General features: G+C 34.8%; 1 protein-coding gene across 1 annotated transcript; it reads right to left on the reverse strand.

Annotated features, from left to right (window-relative positions):
- Positions 1–22604: 22604 nt before the first annotated feature.
- LOC120180048 (transcription factor MYB1-like) lies at positions 22605–23740 on the reverse strand. The gene is made up of 3 exons (XM_039185478.1): positions 23537–23740; positions 23324–23453; positions 22605–23230 (listed from the first exon to the last, which is right to left on the reverse strand). The coding sequence occupies exons 1-3, from the start codon at positions 23667–23669 to the stop codon at positions 22708–22710; spliced, it is 786 nt and encodes a 261-aa protein (XP_039041409.1). The 5' UTR covers positions 23670–23740; the 3' UTR covers positions 22605–22707.
- Positions 23741–25569: the final 1829 nt, after the last annotated feature.

The raw sequence follows: 25569 nt of genomic DNA on the forward strand, positions 1-25569 counted from the left end.
ATTTTCCTTTCCCATACGCAGTTTCCAACTCCGATTCCGACGCCGTCCGAATTCCGATCGTTGTTTTGAAACCACCATTGTGTTCATCATCGAGCGAGGAACAAACCCTTCAAATTAATTAAAGCGAAACGCGGCCAAACGTCGGGAATTTCCAGTCAAAGTAGCGACGGTTTTGTTAGCTCTATCGCCGAGGAAATCTTAAATTCACCGCTGATCGTTGCTCCGTTTACGACACCTCCCGCACCATCGTGTTCCTTGTGCCGTTCCGAGTTCACCGGTGTCAACCTTGTCCGCCTTAGACGGCGGCGCGTGAGGAGGTGGTGCAGTCAAAGATTCGGCCGATTTGAAATCGAGCTCTCCGCCGTTCAAAAATTTGAACCGATCGTTGTAAGTATCTTGAAATCGCTCAAAATAATTTTTAGAAATTTTCAGGGATTTTTAGGGCCCCGGAGGACGCCTCACGCGCCACACGCGCCGCCGCAGGGCGAGTGGCTGCTAGAAACCGGTTCTGACCGGTTTGACCGGTTTCAACCGGTTCGAACCAGTTTGACCGGTCTGAACCGGTTTGACCGGTTTGACCGGTCTGACCCGACCCGACCGTGACCCGACACCCGACCGACCGTTGACGTTGACCGTTGACCGTTGACTTTCTTTGACCAAAACTAGAATGGCTTTGACCAAGCATTAACGACCGTTAATCTTTTCCGAGTATACCTATCCTGATAGTTTTCGACGTGCCGAATCCGTTTCCGTCCGTTTTGTCAAATTCGAATCCGAAGGTCTCCAAATCTACGGTCAAAGTGGTTGACTTTGACTTTGACCAAGAATTTGAATTTTCGAAAAGTCATACTTTATGTTTTCGACGCCCTGATTCCGATTCCGCAATCGTTTGGCCAAATTAAGACTCGAAATACCTCAAATTGATAGTCAAACCCGAAAAATGCGTATATACTTAAGAAGTTTAGCTTTAAACAATTAAATAGGATTTGAGACTGATAAATATTATTGTTTGAAGATACAAGAGACTCTCCGGATCGTTCGACAGCTCGACCCAGCTCTTCTAGATCAGTTAAACCACGTGTACCAGTATTCACCCGTTCGAAAACTGTAGCAGAGCGTAGTGAAACCAGCAATCAGTAGATTTGTTATTGAATCTATTGTCGAGGTGTGTTCCCTACTTATTATTGAACTGTTTTATTGGTTTTAATATGTGGTACACCGAATTCATTGGTTATTGTTTTATGGATGCACCAATTAATGTGACAATTTTATGGAATATGGCTGCTATCAAATTTTTGTTTTGAAATGGTATATGATACCATGTTTTTGGATTTATGGAATTTATGTCACGGTGCAATTGAATTTGGAATTGAATTACGATGGAATAGCTCTGATCAAGCTAACTGGGCCTAATGTGACTCTTGAGGGCCCCAAGATGTTTCATTAGGTCGGCTTTCCTTTGTTGTGTGCTTAGGGTAAGCTATATGGACTTATTGACTTGGGCTTAAGGATACAAGCTTCAGAGCCTATCCTTAAGTCGGCTTTCTTTTTGCTATGTGCATAAAGTAAGCTATATGGAAAATAATTTTGGGAACTACTGATGGTGTACCAGAAAAGGGTTTAAACTATGATTTTCAAAAAGTTAAACTCTTTTACAAATTTGTGAGATTACTGGACTATGATTTGTACCTATTGTGATTTTATGGAAATGTTGGGACACACTGAGCCTAGCTCACCTTTTGAAAATGTTTTCCCCCTTTCAAATACTGTTGATTAGATACCTTGGTTCGAGCACTTGGAGGATCAACATATCTCTTGAAGTAAATCAGATTGTAATGTTTTTATCTGGCAAGTTCATTTTATTTTGGTGACATGGACCTTATTTTAAAATATCAGATTTTATAATGATAACTCTTTTGCTAATTCTGCTCGGTTTATTGTGATTTTGAATTTGAAGACATGTTTTAAATTAAATTATTATTTATTTGTACTATATTTACGAGTTGGATTTTGATAGTATAATTTGTTTATAATTTCATGTTATTTATAATGTGATTTTATATTGATGGAATAACGGTTGCGAAAAATGTCTTTAATAATCATAATGTGATCCACTAGACTTAGTCGAAACGCATAGGTCGGGTCTAGGGGGTTACACCATCCCTTTGTGTTCAACAAGTTATACCTCGGAGCATTTACTGAGTTGAAACAACGATTGATCTCGGCACCTATTGTAGTTCCTCTCGATTGAACATCACAATTTGAGCTGATGTGTGATGCAAACAATTATGTCGTAGGAGCTATTTTGGGGCAACGCCGAGGTAAACTTTTTCATGTTATATATTACTCTAGCTGCACATTGAATGAAGCACAATTGAACTACACTACCACTGAGAAAGAATTACTTGCCATGATATTTGCTTTTGATAAAATTAGACCATACCTAATAGACACTAAATTTATTGTTAACACTGATAATTCAGCTATAAAATATTTAGTGAACAAAAGGATGCAAAGCCTAGACTTAATATGTGGATCTTACTTTTGCAAGAATTTGACATAGAGGTGGTAGATAGGAAAGGAACTGAAAACCAAGTTGTTGATCATTTATCCAGGCTAGAGAACAGTTATGAATGCCATGAAACTGTAAATATTCAAGAATTTCCTGATGAGAAAATTTTATATGCCACGACAATCCCGTGGCACGCTGACCTTATTAATTTTCTTGTTAGTGGAATATTGCCTTTTGATTTAGACAGCTAGGGTAAAATGAAATTCAAGCATGATGCAAGGTATTATTTTTGGGACAGGCCATATTTGTTTAAGCAATGTGATGATCAGCTCATTAGACGATGTGTACCTGAAGAAGAAACACGAGACATTTTATACCATTGTCATTCAGCCCCGAGTGGAGACCATTTTGGATGAGCAAAGACTACTGCTTAGGTCCTGCAATCAGGCTTTTACTGGCCAACTCTATTTAGATATGCTTATACATTTTATAAATCTTGTTATCGATGCCAACGTACTATAAACATATCCAGATGATATGAAATGCCACTGCAAATATTTGGAAATAGAACTGTTTGATGATTGGGGCATCGATTTCATGGGACTATTCTCATCTTCCGGAGGAAATCTATATATTTTACTTGTTGTGGATTATATATCAAAGTGGGTGCAAGCAATAGAAACATCAAGGAATGATTCTAAAACCGTACTCAAGTTTTTACATAAGCATGTTTTCACTCGGTTTAGAGTACCTCAAGCTATCATTAGTGATGAAGGAACCCATTTTGATAACAAATTGATTGCTAAAGCATTAAGAACATATTGAGTTGACAAGATTGCCACAACATATTATCCACAGATAAATGGCCAAGTAGAATATCCAATCGAGAGATCAAGCAGATTTTAGAAAAGTGGTGAACCCAAGATAGAAGGATTGGTCGCCAAAGTTAGATGAAGCACTTTGGGCATATAGAACAGTGTTTAGAACTCCTGGGCATGTCACTATTCAAGCTGGTGTAAGCAAAGGTTTGTCATCTCCCTGTTGAACTTGAACATAAGGCATACGGGGCCATTAAGCAATTGAATTTTGATGCTCAATTAGCTGGAGAGCAGAGATTATTGGAACTTAATGAAACACAAGAGTTTAGAGAACAAGCATATGAAAATGCTCGAATATACAATGAGAAAACCAAGAAGTGGCATGACCAAAAATTGATGCCACAATATTTTCATATTGGCCAACAATTATTGCTTTATAATTCAGACTCAAATTTTTTCCTGGGAAGCTTAAATCTCGATGGTCAGGTCCATTTGAGGTATATTATGTTTATCCCCATGGAGTTGTTGATATCAAGAATATAGATGATGGGATGATTTTCAAAGTTAATGGACACCGTCTGAAATCTTATAATGGAGTCCCACCATTGAACAACAAGGCAGTGTTGTATCTGTACGATGCTGAAGTGTGCCCAACTAAGAACCAAATTTTGATGCCACGACATTTAATTCCATTGACTGTGCATAAATAATAATTTTATTTTTCCTTTTTTTCCTTTTTTTTATTTTTATTCTTATTTTATTTTGTAGATAATTTTGATTTGTTTTATAGGGGACCATAATACTACAGCCGTGCAAAGAGCAGTTACCAAATGGAAAAATCGACAAATTAATCAATTAGGGAAAAGATTCTTTTGATTTCTTCCTTTTTCTTTTATTTTATTTCTTTTTTTCACTTTCTCTCTCCAGTGTTTTTTCTCAACACCATTACTTTTACAATTTACTTTTCTTTTCCCACCTACCCATTTACCCCCATCCACTCATTTTTTTCAATCGCCTTATCACTCAATTTATTTTTACTTATTCTTTTTTATCTTTTTTCCTTTTTTCTTATTCTTCCTTTATTTTCTTTCTTTCTTCAAAACTTTGAGAAAAAATGGTACGTACAAGACCCACCGAAGATGAAGCTCCCATCGCTCAACAGTTCAAAAATGATGAAGCCAAAGTAAAGCTTCAAAATTTCAAAAATATGAAGCTTTTCTTTAAGTTGGGGTTCATTTTATTGATAAAGTCGATGGCAGTTTAGGATCGGATGTGATGGATATAGTTGTTCCACACAAATGAAAAAAGTTTGCAAGGCATCCTGGTTCAGTGAATATCTCACTGGTGAAAGAGTTTTATGCTAACATTTCCAAACCGAACCAACATTCCATTTGTTTTTGCAAGGTAATTATATTCAGTTTACACCAACTACTATTAATCGATACTTTCTTTTGCAGGGTGTTGAAGACCAACATGCCAAGTTCAAAAATGAAGCTGACAGTGCCACTTATGATGGAGTTTTGGAAGACTTATGCTTTGCAAATACCTCATGGAATGGTTACCAAACTAGTCGTTATTCGATTAACCATGAACATCTCCAATCGCGTGCCAAACTGTGGAACCACTTCCTGAAGCACAAGCTAATGGCCACATCCCACAATACGATGATATCTCTTACAAGTTTAATGCTTTTACATTTGATTCTGGAAACCCATTCTATTGATGAGGGTAGGATCATTGTTCAACAAGTGCATGATTGTTTAGGAAAAAAGGCGAGTGCTTTAGTGTTTCCAAATTTGATTAATGTTTTGTGTCGAAAGAAAAAGGTAAGTAAAAATGCTTTTGATGAAATTTTATCTGGAGTTTCGGGCATTACAAAGGCTAGATTACCATTATTGTTGGGACTTGAAAACCCAAAATCTAAGGCCCCTATTCATGAGAAATCTGCAGATGTTGCACAATCTAATGCCGAGGTAAGGATGCTTGCTCTTGAAGAAGTTGCTATACAAACTCAGACTCATTTACAAGCTTTACACAGTGATATTCGAAATTTCTTTGGATATGTCAAACAGAGATATGTTGTGGTGGAAACGATGTTCCAAGAAATCCTTCCCCATGTCCAACAAAATTTTCCAAACTTTCTGGATGAAATTCTACTGACATTCAATGCCAAGGCATCTCCCGATCCAGAGCAAGATGATGTCGATCCTCTAGTTGAAGAACCGACTCCTAACCCTCAACGTTCCCAGACCCCTGACTCATATGTTGATCAAGCTAAAAAAACGCCCAGTCCAGTTCCTATGCCTGACATCTCTTCTGAATAACGCAATGGCTGATGTACCAAAATATTGGATGGACGCTTCAATGTAGAGCAATACCATTCTAGCTCTTCAGAATCCAGTCCTACACCACTGCGAATGCGCACTAGACGAGGAGCTGTCAGCACCTCTAAGGCAACACCACACAAACCATGAGGTACCTCCACTGCATCATTTGCATTCATTTTTCATTTATTTCATGTCATATAGTTTTATTATTTCAGTTCTCTTAAGCATTAAGGACAATGCTTCCCTTAAGTTTGGGGGAAGTAGTGTTCTTGGTAGAACATATGCATGATAACATTAACGGGTAACATTATACCATGGCATCAGTAAGTGGTAGGACAGTTAGATAAAATGTCTTAATGATACTCGATGATTATGAACTTGGTAGGTTAGAAATTTAATATAAATGACTATTTTGAAATATTTTTACACGATTTGTATGTTCTCTATACTTAGGAAATTTAGAAAAATTTTATGAAGAAACCCTAGTTAGTTTTGGCATTGAAATTTATTATTGTGCTTGAAAGAGAAATAAAAAATAACTCCATTATAACTGAAACTGTGAATAAATTCTTAGGCATTGTTATAGAGGGACACTCCGCTTTACCATGGCATTGCCTTAAACTCTCTTTAATAAATGGCAGCCACGCGCATATGAGTGAATTAAATTAGTCACAGGATTACTCTACTTAACTAGCTTGGGGGTGGAAGGTATGCTCCCTTTCACCTAGAGTGTGGGAAGGTAGGTGTGATGAGCTGACTCCCTCGTAGCAACATTTAAAAAAGGGAGTAAAAATGTGCTTAATGTAAGTAAATGCCTTGGTTAGAGTTGATTAGAAATTGGATATAATCACGCAGATACACTACCACAAAGAATCTGACCTAAGGAAAAGTACTTGGATTCTTGATATGTCAAGCATGTTAAAGCCAGTTTTTCTGAGGGTTAAAATTCTATTTTTGTCCTGTTGTCCTATTGTTGAAAATTGCCATGACGTTCTACTTATGTTAATTGCTATCCATTACTTGAGGACATGCAATAACTTAAGTTTGGGGGTATGATAACTTCCTAAAAATGATACTTTTAAAGTCATCTTCATTTAATTTATTATTTGTTTAAAAGCACATTTTAGTCATTTTAGGATCATGTAGTTAAATATAGTTGCATTTGTGGTGGTAGTGCTATTTTATCTTTGAAAGATGTTGTATGAGAGAAAGATACAGATTGCTTATGGTGTGAAAGAAATAGCAAGCAGAATGTCGCACCGAGAAGGAATGTCATGACATCATATGTTATTGAAGCAGATTGAAATGCTTTGCATTTCTGGCGCATAAATGGATAAAAATATATTTCTGTAAAAGAAAAGCTCGCACAGCACGTGAATGATGGTTGTAACTGCCTGCTAGGGGAGCACTGCCACCTAAAAGATAAGGTTCACACACAAGGAGTGACCCTAGGGGTATGAGGGATATTTTGAGTTCAACAACCTCGTCATTACCCTTAGATATTTTTATTATATATTACACCTCACAAGAGACTGAAGAGGAGATGAGGAATATTCTGCAATATTTTCTTATCTTTTTCACCATCCCTTTCTTCTTCCTTGAGTGGTGTTCCTCCATTGATAAGCTTCAAGGAGTGGCGAGCTAGACATCCAAGAGGAGCTAGTGAGTTAAGGCGAGTCTTGGTGGTAGAGGAGAGCTCTGATGGCACGCGTCGAAGGCTTCTTCTCCCTTCCCTTTGATGCTATTTTTCCATTTATTATTGGGTTGTTTGGAATGAATATTTCATGGCTTGGTCTATGAATGATTCGACCCCACCATGAACTAACTTTATTTGGTGGGGTTGTTTTATGGATGTTTAACTTTATTTTAATGGTAGATTTATATTTTTTTTCTTTTTTATTTGCTTGCTTTGCTTATGAATGCTTCATCGTCTAAGTTTGTAAGAGGCATAAGAGTGTCCATGTCTTAGATGAAAGGTAGGTGTTTGAGAGAAACTTAGCTAAAAATACTTGTAGTATTCGAGAGAAATACAAGAAAAGATCCACATAAGCCATTTGCTATAGTACTTTATTAAGCTAGGTGTTTGAGAGAAGCTTAGCTAAAAAAATACCTGTATTGATACTATATCATAATCCCTTAGTATTTGTGATAGACTAAGACAATATTTTAATGACTAAAAAAGGTAGCTTTTATCAATAGTTTACGTTGCCATAGCTGAGACAGAGAGGAGATGCCGTGACATTCTATTATGTTAGGTTCCTTTGACTAGAGATAGCGAGAGCATTTTCAGCAAACCCTGTCAAGAAAGTGAAGTCTAGATAGATTAAATCTACATGAGGAATAAGTTTTTGCATCCTTAAATCAATCCCTACCATTTATTCCGGTGGAAGCTTGTCGTGTGAGGATTATCAACTTATCATTTTTTTTGTTTTTACTATTTTTCATTGCATTGACATTTCAATCATTTTCACCATTAAAATATATTCTTGCCACTACATTTCCATTTGCTACCCCATCATACTATCAATCTATATCTACCCACATTTACTTTACATTGCCATGACATTTTATATTAGTACATATCAACACTAACTATACTTAGATAGAGTAGTACTTTACTTTGGTTAAACTTTTGTAATTTCAACCAATCCCTGTGGAGACAATACTCACTCATCACTTTATTACTTAAGCGATTTTGTATACTTCTACATTATTTGCGTATAATTTTATAGTACTCACAACACGCAACAGAAATGAAAAGATGTGATGTTTGAAATAAAAGGGAACATACCTTTTAAGGACGTAAGTCGTGAATCTTTATGAGAAGTCGTGTCTTTAAGCTCCAATTGTCACCATCTTTCTTTGAAATCTTTTCATTTTCCAGCAATGAATCATATCACATTTCTTCATGAAAAAATTTAATTTCATGGTTTGTTCACTTTCAATTTGCAATGGTGGCTTATTCTTCCTCAAAGCCTCCACACTTCTTTTCATATGAATATGGTCTTGTTTCACTTCTTTAGGCATTATAGGCATCAAAGTGACCTTGCATCTTTCATATTTAAAGGAGTACTGGTTGTTGTAGCAATCATAAATGACTTTTTTATCGTACTGCCATGGCCTTCCAAGTAAGATGTAGCGTGCAGAGGGACTACGTCACAAAGTACCTCGTACTTGTATCTGCCAATGGAAAATGGAATTAAGACCTTCTTTTTGACATTCAAATCACCTCCTTTGTTGAGACACCATAGTTTATATGAAGTTGGATGCTTCAAATTTGATAAACCTAGCTTGTTCATCATAATAGTGCTGGCTACATTCATGCAACTTCCTCCGTCAATAATCATGGTGCAGACCTTGTATTTAACATGTAATATGGTGTGAAAGATATTTCTCCTTTTTAGTTCTTCCTTAATTGGTTGTGATTGGAGGCACCTTTTCAAAACAAGAATATCTCCACTAACAACTTCTTTTTCATCTGGTTTCTCTTCAAATATCTCTTATTTCTCCTCATCATGAACAAGTTCTTCTGAATCTGAAACGACCTCTCCATTGTCTAATAGTATCATAGTGTTTCGATTGGGACATTGGATGGGAACATGTCCTTTCCCAAAGCACTTGAATCATTTGATTTTTTTGACCTTTCGGAAGTGGTGGCTTATTTTTCTTTTCCTGTGTTGGACTCCACTTGTTTTGTTCTTGATCCTTCAAAATTATCTTTTATTTGAACTGGGGTTGGCTTTCAGAAATTGTTGGGCTCTTGTTTCCATTTGGTGACCGAGTGGGTACTACTCCTGTTGAAGGTCTTCCTTTTAAGTTGTTTTTCAATCTTTATAGCAATGTGTACCATCTCCTCGATCTCTACAAAATATTGCAATTTAACAAGGTTAGCAATTTCAGGATTTAAACCAGATAAGAACCTTTCCATTGTTGTTTCTCTGTTTTCATCCACATTGGCTCTAATCATGGCTGACTTCATATCCTTGATATAATCTTCAACACTTCTATTTCCTTGCTTGAGATTTTAGAGTTTATGATAAAGGTCTTGATGGTAATGTGTTGGTAAAAATCTCTTTCACATGATAGTTTTCATTTTGTCCCATGTGTTAATTGAATGCTTTCCATTTATTCTCCTGGAACTCACCAATTGATCCCACAAAATAAGAGCATAATCAACAAATTCCATAGTATCAAGTCGTACATTCTTTTGCTATGTATAATTGTGGCACTAAAAAATATGTTCAATTTTGATTACCCAGTCAAGATAAGCTTTTGGATCAATTCTTCCTTGGAATGGAGGAATTGTCACTTTGATGTTTATTAAGTTATCATTTTGACATCTTTCTCCTTGATTCCTGTGAAGTTCTCTTCTGGATCCTTGTGAGATTTGATCTACCTCAGCCTGTTCCTCATCAAATTCTTCTTCAGGTATTGGATGTGTTGTCCTCCTGTTGCCTAAGGATGCTTCAACTTGGTTTATTATGTCATGTAACGATTCTAATTCCAATTTCAGCAATCTAGCCATCTCATGCATAATTGCTTGGGTTTACAAATTTGGTGTTTCTCTGTTGTGTGATTGTCCTGGACTTCGAGATATTATTAGTGAAAAATAAAAGAAATGTGTTTAAGGACCTTTCCAAAAATTCTCTCACAAAGCCTCGTGATTCACTCCAAAGAAACTTGAATAACACTCAATCCGCTCGTGTTTGCACTCTAGGACCTTATGGGTTTTTCTTTGTTCTCTTCTAGTCTCACACGCTCAAGCCTTTTTTCCTCTTGGTATCTCCTTGTCTCATGTTCTAAGTAAACTTTACTCAAAACTATCTCAAGTAGTCTTACTTGTTGTGTGTCAGCTGTAAATGGTTAGAATGTATGAAAAAGCAAAATATAATGCAATAGGGTGGCTTAGAAATAAGGAAGAAAATAAGAAAAGGGGTTTTTACAGCAAATTCATTTTGTAACCTTTCTGTCACCACAATCAATTTAGAAATGCTCACTTGATTTGCTTGGTGATAGAATCTTGTTGTGCTTTCAAAATTCTTTTTCTTTGCAATCTCTTTTCTTTTCTTTTTGATTTGTTTTCTTCTTTAATGCTTGCAATTTCTTTGCTGGATTTTGAACTTCCTTCACTTGCACTTCAACATTCTTTTTGTATTTTGAATGTGTTGTTGTTGTTACACGTTGCTTCTTCCACCAAAGCTATGAATACCTCTGGATGTAAAGGTTATGTACTCTTAATTGATTGTGGATCTAGGAAGGAAGCAAAACAACCTGCAAGTAAGTGAATGGCTCAAACAAAGTGGGTTGGTAGTTGATGTAGGTGAAGATGGTAGGATACTTTTTACGGTAATGAAGATTTGGTTAAGTGATGGAAGTATGGTGGTTTATGAAAGAATGGCTATGGTGTTGAGATAATATCTTTAGAAAGACTCTAAGGAGATACAATGCTAAAGAGCAGAGACCCTTCCTTAATATGCTTTCAAAAGGGGTGGTGAAAAGGACTTGGACTCACTAGATAGTAATCTAGGAACCACAAGTATAAAAATAGAAAAGGATAGATGCCACAAGTATATAAATACTTGATAAGTCGATAAAAGTCACAAGGACTTGAGAAAGAGAGAAATCTCACTTGAATTAATTTATAAAAATGGTGTTTGTACAAAGTAAATAACTTAACCTATTTATAAGGCATGAAGGGGCATGGCCAAATGGTTACAAGCATTTTTGGCCAGTCTTGTGTCCTTTGAAAAAAATAAAAATAAATTAAATAAATACATGAATTTAATTGTGATGGTTCGGCTGGCTTGTAGGGGGCACATCTCTTGGCTGAATAGTGCTTGTGTCTCTTCAAGTTGGTGCCAAAGTGAAGCATCACAAGCCTTGGCTGAATAGTGAGGTCTCTTGGATGCTGGGCGCACCTAAGGGAGTCACATGCACAACACACGCCTTTACTGGTCATATGGATGACACATGGTGCTCTAGGGAGCTTATGGTGCAGCTTTGGGCATGTGATGAACGGTCAATCATGTGTAGCAACCTTGGGCGTGAGTTGAGCTTCTTTCAAGCTTGTGTAAATGTGTAGCTAGCTAAGCAAGTATGGGTTAGTTGTGTGTGAGCCTTCTAGCCGAGACCTCTTAAGCTCCTTAGCAACACTTCCAGCTACATTTAATTACTCCTGTTATCATTTTCAGTAACTTAGCTTCAAATGGTTCATCTAGCTGACTTGAGCTAGTCATTAGCTCCTCCAACTGAGTTGAGCACTCCATTGCCTTCCAAGAGCCACCATAGTCATTGTGAGCTAATTGTGAGCTGCCATAGGGTGCCAAACACTCCAACAAGTTGTCATAACGTGTGTCGTTCCTTCATGTATCTATATGTGCAAAGAAAACAATGTAAATCAAAGTGATTGAGCTGGAATGAATGGACATGCATGTTGCCATGTGTGAATACATGCTTGTGAGCTAAGTATAAGATGATATTATATTGGGAAGCTAATATATATGACTTGAGAGATTAATTAAATTGAAATGAGCTAGGAAATCAAGGATTAACATGCTTCCAATTCGTGAATGAAATGAAATCTATCTAAATGAATGTAAAACTAATATATATCAATAACATACTTAATAATGAGTTGAATTAACATCATGCATCAAGTAATATAAAGATGTGATTAAAATAAAGTAGTTACTTAATTTATAAAATACATAATTAGTAATCTAAACATGAACTTTTCACCATATGATAAAAGATAGATTATAAATGTAAATATGATCAGAATACTATAAAAGAAGAAAAAGAATATAAAGTTTAAGAGGACTCCCTTGAATTCTAAGGAAACGATAGTTGTGAATGGTGAGAACAAGCATGCATCAATTATGCTTACTTCAAATCGAATACTAAAATTTTCCAGCACATAAATTATATACTCAATTCAATACTTTAACAATTGAAAACTTGAAATTTCATCTTTAATTTTTCCCTAGATTTTTCAAATTCAACCACCAACTTTACCAATTTTGCAAATTGATCTCAAGCATATACTTAAACTTGAAAATCAACATTCAAGTAATAATTTCCAGCATTTTAATTTCATGCTCAAATAATATAATCTCATTTACAAACTTGCAATCAAGTCCCTAAATCCCTGAACATTTGAATTCCACTATAGAATTTCATCAAAATTGCACTTTGGTCCCAAATCAACATTCTAACTTAAAACTTCAGCATTCCATAATTAAATTCAACATTGAAACCATAATTGTAAAATCTCTCATCAGTATCTCATAATTTCCAAAACTTACAAAATAATCCTTTTATTATCTCAAGGTTCCAAATTGATCCAATTCAATCTCCAAAACTTGTAAAACACATCTAATATCAATTCTAGACCATAGGAAAATTTTCAATATTTTCCCTTATTTTAATCCCTATAGTCGAATATCTTAAAATAATTAGAGTAAAACATTTCACTCAATTTCAAGGATGAATTCAACCTCCTAACAACAAATTCATGTTATTCCAATTATCACAACATCAAATTCAATCAAAATTAAATAAATTCTCATAAACCCTATCATGTCTAAATCTTGTATATCACTTTACACTTGATTTTAATCATCATACATTCTTGGAAATTAATCTACAACACCAAAAACTTAAATTTAAACCTTAAATTGAATCAAATTTAACATGTCCTTCATAAACCCTAATCACCAATCTCATTATCCAAGCATGATTTCCATGTACTTTTTATATCAAATGATAGAGAATTTCAAGAGGATTAATTATCTATCCAATAGCTTAACCCAAAAAACAATCGAATAAACCTAAAAATAAAATTGAAAAACTTCCACATACCTTCCATGGATTTCATGGTTTTGAGCAAGAAGAAGAGTTGAATTTTTGTTGATATTTACACAATAATTATCACATTACACTTGGCTTAATTCTAATATAATTGAATTTAAAATTCAATTAATGAGAAATCACACTTTTTTCATTAATGAATCATGATAATTACCATTTGCCATTGAAATATCTTCCATTAAAATATCCCATAGTCCAAGATGAACCAACTTGAAGTTGACTTTCTACTTTCGCCATGTAATTTTGAAATTGCAATTTAGTCACCAGATTTTCCAAATTTTGGCTAAATAAGGAAAATTGACTTCAATTCAACTAATCCATGCTAAATTATCACTATTATAAAATATGGAAATAATATTTCCAACCTTTATCTAGCATATTTCAAATTTTCATGAAATCATGATTAAGCCCTAATCACCAATCCCATCATACTTTTTATTTCAACCTTAATTTTGGTTCCTAAACTTTTTAAATTTATATTTGACCACTAAACTTTCAATATTTATATTTTGGTTACTACCCAAAATTTGGGGTATTACAAGTACCCCTCTCAGTGGACTAGTATCTGATGTTGTGTGATACCAGATACTAGCATAGTAGAGTCAGTGTTACATTCAGATAATGCACAAGATTATTAGTGTCGTGCTTAGATAATGCGTATCAGTTTAGTAAGAAGGGTTAGAGACCCTTTAGAAGTGTAATCATGATTAAGCCCTTAGCAGAGGATTTAGGGAAGCATGAGACCCCTACTTCAGTGAATGAACAATAAAGCCTTTAGTAGGTAACACTTGATCTAGATCATACATGTACCTACCGCTTAATACCATGTCTTTAGGATGGTTGTGTTTATGAAATTCTTGTGTTGCTCTAGATTAGCGATTATACTACTGGGCTTTGTAACCTCAGCCTTCGGATGTTTTGAGTTGGTAGGTTATGTAGCTAAGGCAGCTCGTGGAGCACCGTCGCAGTAGGACTTCCAACATCCCCTTCAAAGTACTATGTTGTAGCTTTTGAGGGCATTTGTATTCATATGACCTTACTTATGTATTCAAATTTATAAGAAAGAGTTTGTATTATTTTGATTTTAAATTACGAGTCACGGAGCTCATATTTTATAAAATATTTTTATAATTGTTAATTATGTTTTATTTATGTTACCATTCAACATGCTTGAAAGGAAAATGAACAGGTTTTGGAAATCATGTGTTGTCTTGGTAGCCCAGAGTGACACTTTAGGCCCAATCGAGTTCAAGGTGTTACAAGTTTCATCCTTAGTTCTACCTCCAATTGCATCAATCGGTCCGAGTGTGCATGACGCAGTGATTTATCGATGCCATTTAATCGAGCTATCAACGTCCTTTTCTTCTTTCCAATATGTTCAAATACTGATGTATTCCAACTACTGACTTTCGTTTTAAAATTCTCAATATTAGTCAGAATGTCTTTCTCCATGTCCCATGATTTCCGCAATAGTTTCTGGCATTTTGGATGTTCCTGCCAAACCGTAATGAAACAAAATGACTTTTTCGAGGCTCTTCGACTATATCTTGGCTCATAAAGTAATAGTGGATAGTGGTCTGACCCTATTCTATCGAGGTGGATGACGAGGGACATACAGAAAGTATCTGCCCACTTCCTATTACAGAGACAACGATCCAAATGCTTCCACAGCCCTCTTCATTTCCATGCAAATTTCGACACCCGAAATTCAATTTGTAGCAGTTATGTATCAAATATAAAGTCCTGAAATTGTTACCAACTCCAATTCCATGATTTGAGCCCTTATTTTTCCTCTGGGCGGAAGGTAGCGTTGAAGTCTCCTTCGAGAACCCATGCTTCATTCTGCCCTGGGTTTAATCTATTCAGTATCTCCCAAATTCCATTCCTTAACGACGCATGAGGGCTAGCATATACAATCGTAAAGTATATCCAGTTCGATTTCCCATATTTCTGTGCTCGACCATGAACGAACTGTGATGACACCTTTATTATGTCGACTTTTATTGATTCCTTCCACATTATCCAGATGCCACCACTAAAGCCGACAACTTTTACCCGAAAGGAGTTCGGACAGCCTAATCTTGAAATTACTGTCTGCATTGTCACCGCTGGTCCTCTTCTCTAGTAGCGCTATAACCTTCGGTGATGTTGTTTACTTAAATAGTTGAAATATCTATGGAATGAATTGCTTCCTACCCCTTGACACGAAGCTAACCATGGATAAGATAGTTTTATCAATTCTACTACTAGTTCGACAAGAAGACTTCCCTTCACGAGTCTAAGCCGGTCATAATTTTTCAGGTGGTTCCTCTGAGTGGGTCTGAACCAAGTAATATGATTTTTGGATGACTCTCATTCACGGGAAAGTTCACTGATAAATTCTGTCAGCCGGATATCTTCCGTCGTGGAATTTAAATATGGCTTGAAAATATTAACTAGAAACCTGCTACTCATTATTGAGTTAAATTGATCTGAATTCGTTCTGAATTCGCTCTCGAACCCATCTGAAATTGATTCTGAGATCTGTATATATGTCAAGTCGGTTGAGGTGTAGCTTCTAATTACTGGGTCAAGTAACCACCATCGATCTTTAAAGGAGCTTTCGAATCGAATATCTTTCATCATGACGTCGAAACTTAACTCTGAAAGCTACAAAAAGGTATGCATGTGAAAAATGATAAATGTAATGCTCTTAAGTATGTCTAAGATGCATGCAATATGAATTAGCCTTGGACAGAGCCTCATTTTTGTTTGCTGATCTGGTCCTTGGAATAGATCGTGCCCCATTTTCTTCTCAAGCTTTGGCTTTACAGACCTTTCATATTTGAGGCGGTCCTGTTTGAAAATGTTTTTCTCATTTCTCTTGTTTTAGGAGGGAAAATGATAAAATTCAATAAAATATTGCTCCTTAATTCAGGCTCGCAATCGAATCAAATTATAAAAATGAGTTCAAGGAAAATCAAAAGAACAATATCTCTTTTAATGCTTTCAGAGTTATAGCTCTTTGACGAATATTTAAATGGATGAGTTGGCTTTAGGTGGACCTCCTATTTAGCTATAAAAATGTCATTTTTTCGGTCATTGATTGGCTTGGCATTTTAATTGGATGCAGACAAAATGACGTAACTAGCATAATCAATTACTAGACCTTCTATTTCGGTCCTCTGAATTCTTCCATTTGTTCAAGCTTCGTAGGCTCCTCTAACAAAGGCAGTGCAAAAATATCGGTCTAAAAAGTGAAATTCCTAAGTGCTCGTGTGAAATTGACTATAACAGGTGTTCCTTAACTCCCTTAGTCCATTTTTACCGAAACTTCTTATTTAATTTGCCATTGTATGGCTAGCTAGATCCACAAAGCTGGGGCGTTTAACAAATTACTCTAGAGGGACATCTCAATATCATTTTATAGATATTATAATCACCTTTATCAAGCTAGCTGAATATTATCCATAAAGTCGGGGCATTTAACCAATTGCTCTAGAGGGACAACTCAAGCTTTATTGTATAGATATTAAAATCACCTTTATCTGGCTTAGCTGAATCTTATCCATAAAGCCGGGCGTTTAACCAATTGCTCTAGAGGGACAGCTCAAGCTTTATTGTATATATATAATATTATAATCTAGGTAATTTCTTAAGTTTGTCAAGAAGAATCTGTTATAATCTAGGTATTGTTGAAAGTCAAGGAATCTTATCTTTAGAGTTTAATTTTCAAGCAACTGACTTAACTAGATTCACCTACTCGACTATTCCATCTGTGAAAATCATTATCATCATCGAACGTCTTAAACAAAAAGTATAGTAATGTCATATGTAAAAGATTCCCCATGTTATCCGCACCTATGTACATCTAAATACCAAGCCTTATGAAGGGATAAGACTATATTGGTTATTTATAAGAGAAGGGTATGACGTTTGAGCGTATCTTCTGGGGTAAGGTCAAAGTCCTTGTTTTACCACTTTTGAATTATGTCATTTTATCAAAGGTCTATAACTCCGATCATTTACAAAGTTTCTTAATTCAGTTGATATTCAAAGAATTTCAAGTTATAGATTTAATGCAATGCTCAACATAAATTCATTGAAATATCCTTAAAAAAATGAAATATGAGAAACTTCAAAAGACAAGTTCAAACAGGATGCTGTAAAATGGAATAAAGCCTCATTAGGATGCCCCATTATTTCCAAAATGTCGAGGATTAGGGCCTTCATATGTACTTACTCCCCATCTTTCAATTGTTTCACCTGTTAGGGCTCCTTTCGATGTACCCTTAGACATACAAATTTTTGTTTCGGGAGTGTCCTTGCTTTCATCCTTTTTTATGAGACATCTATTGTTAGTTAATGTAATGAAAAAAAGAAAAAAGTGGGAAAAAAATGTGAAATATGCAAGAATGCATGATGCATGAAGTTTCGAGGCACTGATCCAAAATGTGTCTATTACTGTAAATATCATTATTGGGGACAAAAGTATAATTTCTTGAGAGACAAAAAACATTTTAAAGGAAGACCCCGAACAGCTTCTGACAGGTTGATTCATCTTCCGCCTTCTTCTGTCACTGGTTGAATACCCTGTCGAACCGTTTCGGCCTCTCTGAGCTACTTTTTGTTCTTGTCCCAAGAGTATCGAATGGTTGCATCTCTGGTTTTCACTTTCCGCTGAGCCTGCCCTCAGCGAAAGCGCCTTGAAAGCCTCCATTGAAGGGATCTATCTGAAACTCACTTGTTTGCTTCTTGATTTGTTAACAATGAGCTGTTCTTTGAAGGGACTCTCTAGGTCAATAACCTTTTTTCTCGTCTTGCCCTATGACCATTGCCATCTCAAAAAGTTGACTTTTGGTGTACAGTGTAATCCCAGTCCATTCTGAGTATTCTCTACCATAGCTGGACTTCTGAGCTTTTCATCTCTTGTATTATAACCCCTTTGTCCATTAATGCAAATTATTTACGTTTAATGAACACGTTTTGGTGGATCAACACCTCTTTTGAATGATGCAAATGATAAAAATAAAATGAAAGAAACAAAAAATAAAAGGAAAAAGTTAGTGAGATAAGGATAATAGTCAAACAATAATGAGAATAAAAAAATCCTACCACACATTATATCTACCCCACATGCTTATTATTCCTACCCAACATGATCTCTATCCCACATGTTAATTTTGAACCAGTCCTGACCGCATAATTTCTAGTTCACATGCTTTGAACAGAAAAAAAGCAGGAAATAATCTCAAAGCATTCTAGGGTTTGAAATGAGGTTTTGGGGTGGGCTCTAATTCTATGTAGTCTCCCAGTTTAGGTTCTAAAAAGGGTACCCGAGTTCTCCTTGCTGGTGCCCCCTTGGGCTTGCCAGACCCTTAGTCCTAAGCCCATTACAAGCTCATGTGGACTAAGTTAAACTCGAGAGGATACATTCCCTTATGCCCATACGGAGAATAAATTCACACACGAAAACATAAGGTATATGAATCCCGAAGGTTACTTGCTAGGCCCATACGGAGAATAAATTCTCACGAGTGCGTCGATTTTACCCTCACTTAAAAGGGTTCGGAGCTCAGGTATAGAGCCAAGATGGAAACTTTGAAAAATCTAAAATCATTGAAAATGTCAGTACAACTATTTATTTGAAAAATAATCAAAGATAAATAATTAAAATCGAATAAAAATTTAATTTAAATTTATAATTTTCTCTCAAAAGACAACCAGAAATTAATTTCGGTCTAACTCACTTACATGTCCCCAGTGGAGTCGCCAAGCTGTCGCGACCATCTTTCGGTTCGACCCGAAATTGGGCTTCGACTTGAATAATATGGATTGGAGTCGCCACCAATCATTTTAAAAATATATTTAGACTGATCGGATACCATCTTACCTGGTCTGCGTTTTACCAGAAATGTGTCGAGTTCGGAAGTCGATTATAGTCAAGGAAGGATTAGCACCCTTGAATTGCCTTTTCGGTACTAATTAATTTATCGGCTGTCTTTAATTACGAAAAATAAAAAATTTAAATTAGAATTTAAAAATCGATTCAAATTACTTACCTTTGATTGGTTAGAATTCTTCTAAAAAAGAAGTCAAAACGTTAAATAGAAAAATAATAAATAACTATTAAATAAAAAATAATAGAATAATAAAATAATAAATCAAAAGGAAAAAATAATAATAAAAAAAATAAAAATATAAAAATATAAAAAAAAAAAAAAAATTAACAAACAAATTAAACAAACAAATTGGAAAAATAAATAAAAATAAAAAAGAATAAGTCAAAGAAATATAAAAATAAAGATAGAAATAAAAATAAATCAAAGAACACAAAAAGAGAAAAAATTAAAAATTAAAATTAAAAAACTATTAAAGAAATAAAAAATGAAAAATAAGAATAATGAAAAAAGACAAAACCTAGCCTATATGCCTACTATCATCATTCACCGAAAAGAAAGAACAATATTATCAGAGTGAGATGAGGTAGGAAGAAAAGAAGGGAAGGGGGCAAGGAAGAAAAATGGCAGAGAAAATTTGTTATATAAAATAAATAAAAAAATAATGAAATAAAATACATATATATGTACATAAACGTTTAGAAAAAAAATAATAATAATAAAAAGAAAAATAGTAAAAAATATAAAAATAAATAAAAATAATATATATATATAATAGTAATAATAATAACAATAATCATAAAATAATAATAATAATAATAATAATAAAGAAATATATATATATATATATATATATATATATATATAATATTATATAACAAAATATTAGATAAAAAATAATAAATAATTAAAAATAATAAATTAATAAAATTAATAAAAGGACTAAATGAAAGAAAATAAAACCATCAGTCACAACTCTAATATTAGAATAAATAGAATAATGGACACATGGGACTAAATAAATAACGTAAGTAAATAACCTGAAAGAGGAAAGTTTTAAAATTTCATAGTGCTCAAAACAAAGTTACAAAGATGGGACCTCTCATACGTCATTAACCCAGGCGTGAAATTATAGATCGCCCCTTGTCAAAAACGTCGTTTCACGTACCATATAAATGGCCAAACTTAGGCCAAAATGAGACATTCTCTCATTGCTTCACTCAAGTTGAGAGAAGAGAGGGAGAGAGAAAAATTCTCTCAAATCTCCCTCGTCGGAGAGATGGAACCACGGTGGGCAGCGATTTAATCCGGTGTCGGTGGCCGGAGGAAGATAAAGGACACTGAAACGCTCCTCCCTCACCCTAACACAAATCCACTATTCCTTTAAACTAGAACCTACCCAATTTCCCCAGATCTGGTTTTATCTTTCCTGGTATTTATCTTTCGAAAACCGAGAGATCCGATGGCCTCTTGTCTTCCCTGGCTTCGAGCAGAGGTAAGAACCTCTTCTCCCTCTTTCTCCTTAAATTTTTTTGCTCGGTGTTTCACCCTCTTTTTTCCGTTCGAAACCGGTGTTGTTGATCGAGTAAAGCAGCTGACTGTTCCCTGTGCTTTTGGTTGTTACGGCGCCGAGAAGAGATGAAGTATTAGGGTTGGAAAACCCTAATCGATTGGATGAAAACGTTGGGTTGGTTCAGGTCCTGAACTGATTCGGGTTACTATTCTGGGTCTGCTCCAGTCACGGGTTCCAGGCCATCAACGGGTTAGACCACTACTTTGGGTTTCTGCTGGGTAGTGCTGGGCCAACTATGTTCCGGGCCTTGCACCGTTTTGGATCTGTAAAGAGAAAGAAAGAAATGAATATGATGTATATGTATCATACTATACAATAATAAAATAATAATATATAGTCGGACTAAAATTAGTGTCCAAAACGGGATTCAACAAAGTAATAGTTTATAAATGGAGTATCATTTGTGTAATTTATCCAAAATTTTAACTAAAATCAAACATATATTACTTGTAATAGCTTCAAAACGTTGCATCATGTTCTTAATATTAGTATCTTATCTTGCCGAGGATAAAAGAACGTGTCGGACTCGTTTTAAGTATACACACCAGATTTAGTTGTGAAAAAAGTCAAATTAAAATCAATCATTCTTCCTTTCTCATCAAACGTATTCATTCTTCTAAATCACATGCTTTCCTCCAACGGGAATGGATTGTTTGAATCGGCAATTGTATGTGTTACCCTTTTTTTTTAGAAATGATATTGAAAAATTGTATGTGTTATAGGCATAAAGAAAATATATTCGTTTCATAATTATTTATTTTGATGAGTATATTCTTTAAATTTTGAAATTTTTATTTAGATATTATTCTATACTAGTTTTTTTATATTTGTTTCGGTTTATATTTAGAGTATTGATGATTTGATGTATTTGTGCATGTTGGTAATGAATTCACAAAGAGTAGACTTGTACACAGACCAGAAAAGAACAAAAGAGTTTAAATATTATTTATATGTTAGACTGTTTTTTTCCCGTGTTAGGAGAGAAAATTTATTAGTATTGTAATTTGTATGCCAGTTATGAGAATTTTTAAATACCTTTAAAGATAAAAATAATGTTGTTCTTTAAAGAGAGTACAAATTTAAATAATCGTGTTTGTAAAATGAACTGACAATATCAAATTGATAAAAAAAATGTGAACGTACAATACCTTTCGATCACCATATTATTTAGAAAAAATATAATCCTACCCAACAAGAAACGAACGTTCATAAGGAGCGGGGTTATTATCTTATAATTTTAAATTTTAATAAATTATCCCTTCTAATATTATTAGTGAATGCAAACTCTAATTATCCCCCCCCCCCAAAAAAAAAAAGAATTTAGCAAGCAGGGAGGTTGCATGTGGCTCTCTAGGAGCAATTACACCCGCATTATGTGAAGACAAAGGTTAAATTTAATTTTATTTGATAATAAAAAAGATAAAAAAATTTACATACCTAAACATTTTTAGAGTAAAATATTAAAATTTTAGACCCATTTTATAATTACTAGATTCGCTTATTCAGCCAGTGATGCGCAGTTAAAAAAAAACAGCAAAAGCTATTCATTTTAGTTAATTACTATCAGAGATATATGTGGTTAATACAACAAGTTGATAAACAAATAATCGTTACCACGTGAAAATCTGATCGGAAAACGTCTTTAGAGAATTATTCATAGATGATTCAATCTTTACTTTGCAGTCAATTTTCATTCCATCTTCAAGAAATGAAGCCGGCGACCGGGGATTCAAAGTTCAAACCCACATTTCAGCATATCGCCAGAGAAACCGAGAGTCTGATAAGATGAAGATGACGAACAAGAAGCATTGCCGTAATCAAGCTCGTCCACATCACAGAAATCTGAATTCAAAAGATCCGATAAACAAAACTCTTCCTCTCCCATGTTGAAGTCAAGCGTAAAATCCGACGAAACGGAATCGGTCCCTTCGTTGTCGGATTCAGACATCACCGGCGACAGCCCATTAACCTGTTTAGGTTCCGACGATGTTTGGTTCTTCGAAACACTCGAAGTGTCAGGGTTTATGAAAACCTTGGAGCACCTTGTTGCCCTTGTTCGTACCACGTTTGTTGAAAAAGAACCATTACCATTAGCGTCACCACCACTAGCACCTGCACCAGTGGCCTGTTTCGAAGCTCCGGAAGCCGTCTTTTGGCGGCGGTCGTCGACTTTTTTACTTAAGTTTGCGTTCCAATAATTCTTTATTTCATTGTCTGTTCGTCCTGGAAGCCTCCCAGCTATCAAAGACCATCTGCATTAACGCCGTATAAGGTGACAAAAAACAAAACCGTGAAGACAGACAGACGAATTACGAACACAAGCTTTAAGGGGAAAAAAAACAAACCTGTTTCCCAGAAGTTTGTGGAGTTTGATGATGAGTTCTTCTTCATCAACTGATATGTTACCTCTTTTGATATCTGGTCTCAAATAGTTCATCCACCGAAGCCTGCAACTTTTCCCACACCTTTGCAGACCTGTAAAAAAACAAACAAAAACGTATAAATTTGTCTGAAAAAAAAAAGTTTAAAAATTTCCAGATGAATTATTTACACAATACCAGCTCTTTTAGGGAGATTTCTCCAAAGCCCTTCACCATGTTCTTTAATGTAATCTGTAAGAGTTTTGTCTTCAACAGCAGTCCAAGCTCCTCTATTTAGACCTTCCTTTGAACAACAAGGACTCCTTCCCATTTTTTCTCTGTGATTTTCAAACTTTGTTAGTCAATGATTCTGGACATTTTCTCCCTTGCTGTAGGGGATGATTTATAGTTGCCTTTCCATGGGGTTTTTATGACATTGGTGACGTTTGAAAAATAATAAGGGTAAACTACAATTTTAATATGTAAATTATCATTTTCATCTACTTTAGTAACTAAACTTTTAAGTTCTACAAAACCATACTTAACGTTTAGTTATTGTTTCATTTTAGTACCCCGTTAAAAACTTAACTCGTTTAATACTTAAACTATCAGTTTTTATCCGTTTTAGTACCTAAACTTTCAAAAAAAAATCAAAAGTTAACGTTATTTTTTTAACGGAAGTACTAAAATGAAACAAAAACTAAATATTAGGTATGATTTTTAAAAATAAAAAATTTAGATACTGAAACGGACCAAAACCCATAACTTAGGTATTATAATCATAATTTACCCAAATAATAAATTCATGGTTCTGCTTTTCTTCTATTTTCTCACGTTGCAAAATTAATATGAAAAAACAATTACAAAATGGGTTATCGTTGTACATGTGCCAAAGGGGCCACGTATATATATTCCCCCATATGAAGAAATAAATTTGTTTTCCTTCAATTTTTCTGGCTTCCTATCTATGATTCGAGCAATCATGTAGAAATATTTTTTATTATTAAAATTTTAAATATTAAAAAATGATAATTAAAATTTTGAATTACTATAAAGTTATCTATGTACATTATAAAACAGTATAAATTTTTTTAATAAGTTTAAGGAATATTATTTAACAACTTGATAAGTTTAATCATTTAATAAAATTATAGTTATTTTGTAATTTCAGATATAGAAAATAACCTCAGTGACCAAAAATCTCATATAATATACGATTTTAACCAACCTTTTCCGGATTTGCCAAAATGACCAATAAAATCGCAATGCGATCGCTAATTCGCAACGCGATCTCCATTATCGCAAATCAGGTTCCAGATTCGCAACGCGATTATGACTATCGCAATGCGATTTTCCAATTTCGCGTTGCGATTTTCCAATTTCGCGTTGCGATTTTCCCAATTCGCAATGCGAATAAGTAAATCGCAATGCGAATTTGGAAAATCGCAATGCGATACTGACTATCGCAATGGAAAATCGCAACGCGGTACTGACTATCGCAACGCGATAATACAAAATCGCAACGCGATACTGACTTTCGCAACTCGATACTTAATTTCGCAACTCAATACTGACTTTCGCAACGAGATAATACATAATCGCAATGCGATTTTCAAAGCGCCATTAGTATCGCAAAGCGTATTTTATTTTCAAATTCCAAACACGAATATTAATATATTGGAACACTGAACCGTCCACAGTATATCCCGTAATCGCAACTCATAACCTAAACCTAAATCACAACTCAGTCCCATCTCCATCTCTCACCCATCTCCGACGAAATCCGTCCCCATCTCCGGCAAAATCCGTCTATCTCCATCTCTCAGAACCACCCTCACAATCAGAAATGGAAAATCAACCAAATCAACCACCGAGGGTTAGTTTTTTTAATTATTTTTTTTTTTTGAAATTTTTGCATTATTATTAGGTTTTTCATATTGAAATTGATGATAAGTTTACGGGTAATTTCAATAATAGATTAACCATTTCACTTAGATTGCTTATTAAATCAACCGAGAATCGCAACGCGAAATGAAAATCGCAACGACAAAATCGTAACGCGATTTTATTCTCTCGTTGCGATAGTCAAATTCGCGTTGCGATTTTCATTTTCGTGTTGCGATTTTCATTTTCAGAAACTATTCTTCTTCTGCAAATTGAAACTTGAATGAATTGTATTACTTCAACCAAAAAACAAAGACAAATAAGAAATTCACAGTGTTGCAAATTTA

This window comes from Hibiscus syriacus, unplaced genomic scaffold, assembly GCF_006381635.1.
Source record: "Hibiscus syriacus cultivar Baekdansim isolate YM2019G1 unplaced genomic scaffold, ASM638163v2 tig00112488_pilon, whole genome shotgun sequence".
Lineage (NCBI taxonomy): Eukaryota > Viridiplantae > Streptophyta > Magnoliopsida > Malvales > Malvaceae > Hibiscus > Hibiscus syriacus.

Coding starts and splice junctions, on each gene's coding strand:
- LOC120180048 (XM_039185478.1), bottom strand. CDS start 23,669: ATGGGAAGGAGTCCTTGTTGTTCAAAGGAAGGTCTAAATAGAGGAGCT. Junction 23,454..23,536: donor AAATCTCCCTAAAAGAGCTG/GTATTGTGTAAA, acceptor GTTTTTTTACAG/GTCTGCAAAGGTGTGGGAAA. Junction 23,231..23,323: donor CACAAACTTCTGGGAAACAG/GTTTGTTTTTTT, acceptor GCGTTAATGCAG/ATGGTCTTTGATAGCTGGGA.